At 41.0% G+C, this 8,988-nt stretch overlaps 1 gene segment (V, D, J or C); it reads right to left on the bottom strand.

The window, feature by feature from the left end:
* Positions 1–3,023: 3,023 nt before the first annotated feature.
* Positions 3,024–3,624, bottom strand: LOC134482274 (T-cell receptor alpha chain V region PHDS58-like). The segment is given in 2 exon segments: positions 3,024–3,484; positions 3,579–3,624. Coding segments are annotated over 2 exon segments (507 nt in total).
* Positions 3,625–8,988: the final 5,364 nt, after the last annotated feature.

The following is an 8,988-nucleotide window of genomic DNA, read 5'->3' as shown; positions in this document are numbered from 1 at the left end:
ATATTTGAGCATATAGGATAGAATTTGTCCAGGTGTGTGTGTGTGTGCGTGTGTGTGTGTGTGCACGCGCGCACGCGCGTGCTTCTGCACATGCATGCGTGTGTGTCTGTGTGTATATGTATTCATGTGCACAGCAGAACTCCATATAATATCATACAGATAACATTATTATTCTTAAAAGGATATTAAAGTCTGAATTATGTGCTACACAATATATATATGCTGGAGTGCTCACGCCAAGGACTCCAGTGTGATGATACTTGAAGACAGTTGGTTAAAAGTTGACTGAAGTAAAATGAATGTACACATGAGGGCCAGACCAATCAGACTGATGATGAGCACAGACCTGCACATCCTCTGACCTTGTTTGGACTCACTACTGTGGACTTCTGGGACCACAGAGAGAGATCTCAGAAAAAGTGGGTCCTGCTCACAACTCCATCTTGGACTGTCCCCTCTAAGACTTCAAGAAAAGAAGTTTTGTTCTTTCAGCCACACACCCTGTGGTGTGCTGTGAAATCCCCCCTCCACATGAATATAGTTGGCCATTTTTAGATTCTACTGCACAAGCACAGCCAAAAAAGTTTCTGAAGACATAACTCTACAGATGAAATAATTCAACAGTTTGTCATTCTACTATTTTATTTTGTTTTAGAGCTATTGTCTCCCAGGTAATACTTCCCCATTCTTGCCAAAATCCTCCTGAGAATTCTACCTAAAGGTCTGATGGCCTCACCAATTTGTCAAGGTGCTGAGAAGACTGGGTCTGCATTTCCTGCACTGAGCCCCCAATGCTAATGTAAAGAAGTGAATTCCCCCCTGTAGGTTTCTAACAAGGCTTATGATATTTTCACACCCTGTGCTTGTATCACAGCACCAGGACATCTTAGGTTTGCTCGGAACACATATGGAGAAGGAAAATCTGCTTGGCATAAATCTTATAAAGTGTGCAGAGTGTGCAGGCGCTATTTCTAAAATTTTTGCAACGTCTGCACATCTCAACCACAAAAATATCTGTAAACAGGTACAACTGTGTAGATTTACAGTTAACATTAAATCATTTTGATTCAGACAGGCTCTATTGCTTATGTCCCACTGAAGTTACTCTCACTTCAAAGTGTGAGCCAAGCCTTTCAAGAATGCTCCTTCCAGGGGTTGCCAGATGGCATTTTAAATAAAGACAATGACAGAAGAAACTGAAATTCTGTTGACAACAACATGATAAATACACAAGGTATCATCACATTTCATAGGGGATATCACACGGTAGATTTCTCTAGCAAGAGTAGAAGCATGTTGCATAGTATAGACTGTACCTAGACCCACTAATAACCAAATATTTAATCCCTAACAATTCCTTGTCTAGCTATGGAGAGACAGTGGAACAGAGTGCAGTACGTTTGGTTATGAGGTACTGTACTGCAATGACAGTGATGGGTGATGATGATGACAATGATGATGATGGTGATTATAATAGTGATGGTGGTGATGATAATGGTGATGATGACAACGCACATAAGAATACATGGATCTATCTATCAACTGCATGTGTGTTTGGTCAAACAGACCAAATGTGCAGTGGCAAGAATGGGGAACCTCATCACTTGCAGCAGGTGAGTAGACTGGAAAGGCATACATGAGCATTCCTGGGCTGATGTAGGCTCTGTGACTTACAATTGTATATATTGTCCCTGCCTTCTCATTTCATTATAAAGAAAGTCAAAACTAAGAGAGTGACAGTAATGTGTGGGGTAGATTACTTAATATTAGAATCTTCAGTTAACTTGTGTTTCTGTTCTATGTTAAAATATTTATGTGTACATGTATGTGTTCCTGGTGTGTGGGTACAACTGAGTGGGGCATGTAAAAGCACATGTGTATGTGTACATGTAGGCACTAGAGAAAAACCTTGAATGTTCTTCGTGTTTTAAAGAGCTTGTGTGTGTCTATCTGTGTCTGTGTGTCTGTGTGTTTGTGTGTGTAAGTGCTTGCATGTGGATGCCAGAAATCAATCTTGGATGTCGTTTTTCTGAAGCTATCTGCCTTGTTTGTTGGAGAAAGCTCTCTCACTGTTACCTGGAGCTCACGGGTAGTCTAGGCTGGCTGGAGAGCACAGCCACCACGCCCAGCTTTGATGTGTGCACTGAAAATCGTGCTTAGGTGCTCATGGTTCATGGTGCCCGCCTACTTCCATTTCGGAGCTGAGCAGCACTAGAAAAATCTTCCTTTCTTTCTCTCTTATCCTGACTATTCACCCTCCTCTGCTGTATGCAAGAGAGTATAAGAGCTTCTACAATCCTCCCATTCAGATGGAGAAGAAACTAAAATTCCTCACTGTAGTCAGAGAGCACTCACTTTCCCTGTGACTCTTGCCTGTATTAGAGCAGGGCAGGACTATGTTAGAAAAAAGGAATCCATCATTGGAATTCTATCCCAGAGTGAAAGCAATGAGCAGTTATAAAAGATGCAGAAGGACTCAGACCACAGAGACGAGAAGATTTGGAGACAGTAACAAAAACAAGACAGTACATTTACATCTGATGAATTCTTTGGAAAAAAAAATCTATGAGCTCGAATTCCTTATTCTCCCGTTTTCTTTTTAATAGTGGCTAGAACTTACATAATTATGACAGATTTCAAAACGTTTGTATCACTGATGAAATCCTATATTGACTAACAAGGCATCAAATTATTTCCAAGACGACAGAACTTAAATAAATGACCAATTCTGATCAGTATATTTAGCAGGAAAAGAGTTTATAGGGAGATTAGCATAAAAGATTGAGAAGAGGAGGAAAATTCCAGGACAAAAGCTGTAGAGTACACTTTTCACTTTCTGTGTAAATGATACATAAAGTGACAAACTCAAAGTCCAGCATCTGGTATTTCCCCATCATCTGCTTAGTCTAGTCACTGTCCAAGCAATGTCCACTCAGGAAATAACATTCAGGATAACAACACAGTCGCCTCCAATCCACAGAATGAGCTCGTTCTACGATTGAGCATTAGATATAGTGGACGGTTTAGCTGGAAATGAGTTGCAGAAAGGCAGCTGGGACAGCACAACTTCCCTTCTTTCCTCGCCAAGTTGAAAGAGACGCTTCAGAGAGCACAAGGAGAGACCTTGTGTCTGAGCACCCACGGCCATGGGTGTTTGTGTTCAGCTCCCCCTGCAGCCCCAGACACTGTGCGCTCAGAGCACAGAAGTACACAGCCGAGTCGCTCCAGTGCACAGAGGCTTTCCGCAGGTGGAAGGAAGAGTTGCTCTTGCTGAATTCAGCCTCAAAGTCATTTAATCCTTGAACCACGGGGTCTCCTGAATAGTACTTGAGGAGCATCTTCAGTCCTTGCTGTGGGTACTGGACATACCAGAACAGGGAAGGTGCCCCAGGGGTGGAATACTTGCATTTCAGCTGCAGAGAGGCTTCTTCAGAGACAGTGACATTAGCATCAGGTTGAGTCACTGACTGAGCTTGGGCAACTCCTGGAAAGGAATATTAGGTCAGTAAGTACAGTGCAGATTCAGTGAGGACAGTCAGAATCCAGAGATGCAGAGGCCACAAGGAAGCTGTACTCACTCAGAAGAAAGTTTATCCCCAGCACTGGGAGGAGTGCCAGGAACATGGTTGAGCCTTGGGAAGGCTGCAGCTCTGTTGGGGAGAAACTCTGGAACAGGACAGGCAGGAAAGTGACTGAGGAAAGCAGGAGATTAAAAGCAGGTGTAGGGAAGAGTCTGCTGGAAAAGTCTTATACTCGAATAAAAACTGACGCTGCAAATAGGAGCCTGGAAAGTTTTGAATATCTGATTCTTGTCTCTTGCCTTTGCTAAATACTCAGTCAGCTGCAAGAAGGATGAGGTGAACAGGTGGAGATCTTAAAGGAAGAAGGAACAGTAGTGAGTGCAGCAGCGCCCTCTGGAGGCCACATGAGGAACCAAGTGTCTTGCGGGTCCCCATTCTGCCTCCTGCTGTGTTCCTGTTTCACAGATGTAGAAAACTTTGGCAAAGCACATTGTAGTGTTGCCACCACACCTTGGAACAAATAAGACGCACAGGGTTAGGGTTTTAGCATTGGTGATTCGTGTGTCAAGAAGAAAATGTGTCAACTTCTTCTGCCTTTTCTCAACTTGACAGGGGCAAGAGTCATCTGGAAAAAGGGAACCTCACATTAAAAAAAAAAAAAGCAAAAGACAAAAACCCTATCAATCAGCAGTAGGAAAATGTATGGAGCATTTTCTTGGTGATCAATATGAGATTGCCAAGCCAACTGTGGCAGTGTGACTCCCAGTTTGGTTTTCCTGTGTTGGTTAAGAATATCAAATCTTCTGAAACATGAGGATCAATGAGGATCAACTCAATTAGCAGCTTCCCTCCACGGTTCTATTTCAGTTCCTGACTCTGGGTTCTTCCTTGATTCCTGCCTTGGCTTCCTATGATGATGGCCTGTAACCCGTGAGCCAAATTAATCCTTTACTTTACAAGCTGGTTTTCCTCGGATTTTATTGCTGCAATAAAAAGAAAACTAGGACACTAGGTAAACCCTGCTGTCTAAAGACAGACTTCCAACAAGGACAGAAGCTTTGGTGCAGTGAGCAGACTGGGAAGCCCAAGGCAGGAGGCAGTGAGTGTCCCAATCCAGGACAGGATCAAAATGGGCAGAGTCTTAAGAGGCTTGGAGAGGGGAGCTTTGTTTTCACATCATGGATATTACTCTCTGAATTAAGGATTTCAATTTGTGAGAGATCTGTCTTGTAAATGTTCTATTGAAATACCATTCAGACTCCATGCAACGCAGCATTCAAAGGGTATTTGAAGATTTTTGCTTTACTCACAGAACTCTCTCAGCATCATCAAATAGATTTTATCAAAATTCCTTGCCACAAAAAAGAAACTCCATACCTAGGAACAGTAACCCCATCTCCTTCCATGAAATCCTGCCACTGATAGAGTTTTTTATACTAGCTGTTACATAGAAATAGACATTTGTTTCATGTGGTCTCTTGTGCTTCTGTGTACTTCAAACTTCCTTTTATAGCAGGAGTCAGTATGTCCTTCCTTTCCATTGCTATATGGCATTGCATTCCATAGGTAGGCTACATTTTTCCATTCATCAGTTGATAGCCACTTTGGGACATTACGAATATGAAGTTATGAGTACACACACACACACACACACACGCACACACACACACACACACACACACACACACACACACACACACACCTTCATTTGTCTTTAGTAGGTTACTAGGAAATGAATTGGCATTCCCGGAAGCAGATTCAATATTTTCCTTCCCATTAACAGTACCTGTGGATTTCACATTCCTCACAACCTAGACAAGACTTGTACTATTATCTGTATTTACATACCCTGTTTTAGCGGCAGTGGTGGGACATTTTGTTGTATCTTTTCCTTTTCTAAAAACATGCAGTGTTCAACATTCTTTCATGTTCTGATCTAGTATTTTCACATCATCCATGGAAACTTTCTATCCACATTTTTGCTCACTTTTAACCTATGTTATTTCTCTGTTTTCCACTGTAGGATAGAGGTAATTACTCATTGTTGTTTGAAAGGTGTTATCAGAAAAATCATATGTGAAAAAAATTCCCATTGTGATGCCATTTTTATACTATTGATGATCTCCTTTAGATCATAAAGATAATTTTCCTATCTTCATTTTCCCTTCCATTGGAGTATAATACCTAAGAAGGATTGCTCAGACCATTGCACAGGAATGCACACTCCAATGTTTATTCACGTGTGTTCTATGGCTTTGTTATTAATATTCTAATCTGGGATCTGTTTAGACTTAGGTTTTATTTATTGCATGAAAAAGAAGAGTCCCAGTACTTTCACATGGAGCCATTAAAAATGTGTCCCTGTTTTTCATGTAGGGTAATGACAGTACCCTGAACTACTTACTCAAAAGACACACTGTGGACTGTTACTCATGGACTTAAACACATCAGGGCTGATCAGATCCTGTACTCTCACACCTGGATATAACTAGGAACACATTTGAGTAGAAACTGCCCACACCACACTTGATGTGGCTCTGGCCAAGGTCATGTGTATTCAGGTTGAAAGCCCGAGTCTCTGCCATTGTAACACAATGTGAAGGGGATAGTAATTCAACACGGGCATCCCTTGAAGTGAATGTTTATCGTGCTTGAACTCTTGCTTCTCAGCTAGTGAGAAGTTTCAACCAGACTCCAGGATGAGGAGACCATCCTCTCCCTCATGGCCCCACAGTTCTCCTGGATTTCTATCCTACTTCAGTTTTATCCTGTATAAATCCCTTGGTTATATTATCTATCTATTTGTCTAATATAGCACGTGTGTGTGTGTGTGTGTGTGTGACTTACAAAACACAGTTTTTAAAAGAGTAATAAATAACATTTTTAATTTAATTTTGTATATAATAACCAATTATTATAAAAATAAATTTAATTTCGAAAGGACAAATTCACTTGTAATAATACCTTATTCAGGGCTGGAGAGATATCCCAGATCAGCAAGTGCTTTTTTGTACAAACATGAGGTTCTTCGTTCAGTCTCCAGAACACACATAAAACAAAACAATGAAACCTACAAGTATAGGTTCAAACATTCACTTGTAATTCTGATACTGGGTATATAGAGACAGACTGATCCCTGGCCTTTCTTGTCAGTCAGTCGAGCTTAGTCAGTGGTTCCCAAGCTACTAAGAGACCATTATTCACAAAATAAAGGTGGGCCCTGGTTTCCCATCAAGTGTGAAAGCCCAGTCTGGTTAGCTCATCTGAATTTCCCCTGGCCACAGCACCTCCAATCTCTAGGCCTTTCCGAGACCTCTCATTCTATATCAGTGTTCAGTCTGACCTAGTCTGGACTGCACAGTGCACAGCTGTGCATTTCTCTAGCCTAGTGAGCCACAGGAATGTGACTGTCATGCTATCTCCAACCTCCAGGCTTTGTTTAAGCTACCAACCCTGTTTGCTAGCCTAGCCTGGTGACTTACTAAGTTCTCAGGCCACCCATGTCATTCTCATGCTCCTGGGTATGACTCAGGTAGTGCAGCTTGTATGGTAGATTGAGCACATCTGTTCATTTGTCATGGCCTCAAACTTTGCAATCACCTTCACTCCTGCAACCCAAATCCAAATAAGAAGAAAGAGAAGAATAAAAAAAAAACACTAAATGTATAACCTGATTACTAACTCAATATACCTGATCTAAAATCAACAATGGTTGGACAACAACAAAAACAAAACACAGCTTCCACTCAATGGAGGCAACCTAGAAAGTTACATTGGAAGTCAAATGAACAAAAGAAGTTCACACCTTCAGGCCTCACCAGAAAAACACAGACAGTATAAAAGACCAAGCCTATAAATCTTCCCATAAACCAATCCGTCCTAAAGAAATGTTCCTCAATGAGAACTATCTAAACCTTAGGACACAGAACATAAAACAACAGTTCAGCAAGTAATCCAAAGAAGACATAGCTCTAATGAGAACACTGAGAAACACCTGAGTTATGCCCAAGAAAATATAAACATAGGAAAGAAATGAAGAAGACATGTCTAGGATTTGAAACCCAGTAGTAAACAGGAAAATTAATGAAAAGAACTCAATGTGAAATGGAAATAATGTGGAAAAACTAAATAACACAAATAGGAAAGCTGGGAGAAACCTTAACATAGGAAGAATCAGGCAGATAAATTACTCTACACTAGCAACAAATTTGAAAAATTAATACATGAAAGGAACATGCAGAAACTCTGAGATGTCATGAAAAAAACTAAAAGTTTGAAATCATGGACAGAGATAAAGAAGAAGAATCCCAGATTAATGGTATAGCCCCAATCTTCAACAAGATCACACAAGAAAATTCCTCTAAGACAAGGAAAGACACATGCATACAATACAAGGACACAAAATACCAAATAAGACACAAAGCAAACTACATGATATATAAAATAATATGATGCTAGCATTAAAATGCATGTACCAATAGAAAACAAAGATTCAAATACAAGTGCACAAAAGTTTAGCCATTTAATATTTGATAAAGATGCTAAAAAGACACACTGGAAAAAATACAGGATGTTCAACAGATGATGCTGGGAAACTCTGATGCCCACATAGAGAAGAACAAATGTACTTACCTATCACCTTGTACAAAACCTAACTCCAAAGAGATCAAAGAACTTCTTGTGAACCTGGGTGCTTCCCCACCTGCCCACCCATTCCTTCCCCACTGCGATCACATCCCCTTGTACTGAAGTATCAAGCCCCCACAGGACTAAGGGCCTCTCCTCCCATGGATGCCATGGATAAGGCAAGCTCTGCTACACATGCAGCTGGAGCCATGGGTCCCTCCATGTGTACTCTTTTGGGGATGCAATCCTCTTTAGCTCCTTCAGTCCTTCCCCTCACTCTTCCATTGGGGTCTCCAGAGTCAGTCTAAAGGTTGGTCATAGGTATCTGAAGCTTTTGCAGCTTCTCACAAACATCTGTGTTCTGTCACATGTCCTAATGGTAATGGGAGTACATCATGTTGGGAGGGTGGGAGGCAGAGTAGAAGGTCGTGAGAACTCTCTATCGTGCTACATACAGGGGCTTCTTCTGCATCAATAACTTGTTTCTACAACTCAGGATATTTCTGTAGTTCACAAAGGGTCAGAATATAGGCATAAATTTCACCTAGCAAAGAAAAACAATCCCAACTTAGGCAACATGTCTAAGTTCTGTGAACTTTTGTCAAGCCATGCATATCTTGTCTGCTGGCTCTAGGCTTTGAGGACCTGAATGTTTGTAGCGGACTACAATCTAATGCTGTACACATTATTACAGCTTCAGTACACTTTTATACATGAATGTATCAAAGAAAGCAATGATGAGAGGAAGGTTGTTTTTGAGTTCAAAAAACATATAAATAAGCACCAGTAACCACAGACTAAATATTAACAAAGCAGCCCTTTTCCAGAACTTTCTCAAGGC

This window comes from Rattus norvegicus, chromosome 15, assembly GCF_036323735.1.
Source record: "Rattus norvegicus strain BN/NHsdMcwi chromosome 15, GRCr8, whole genome shotgun sequence".
Classification (NCBI taxonomy): Eukaryota; Metazoa; Chordata; class Mammalia; order Rodentia; family Muridae; genus Rattus; species Rattus norvegicus.
Note: the sequence above shows the minus strand (reverse complement) of the source record. Positions and strands in the feature narration are given on the sequence as shown.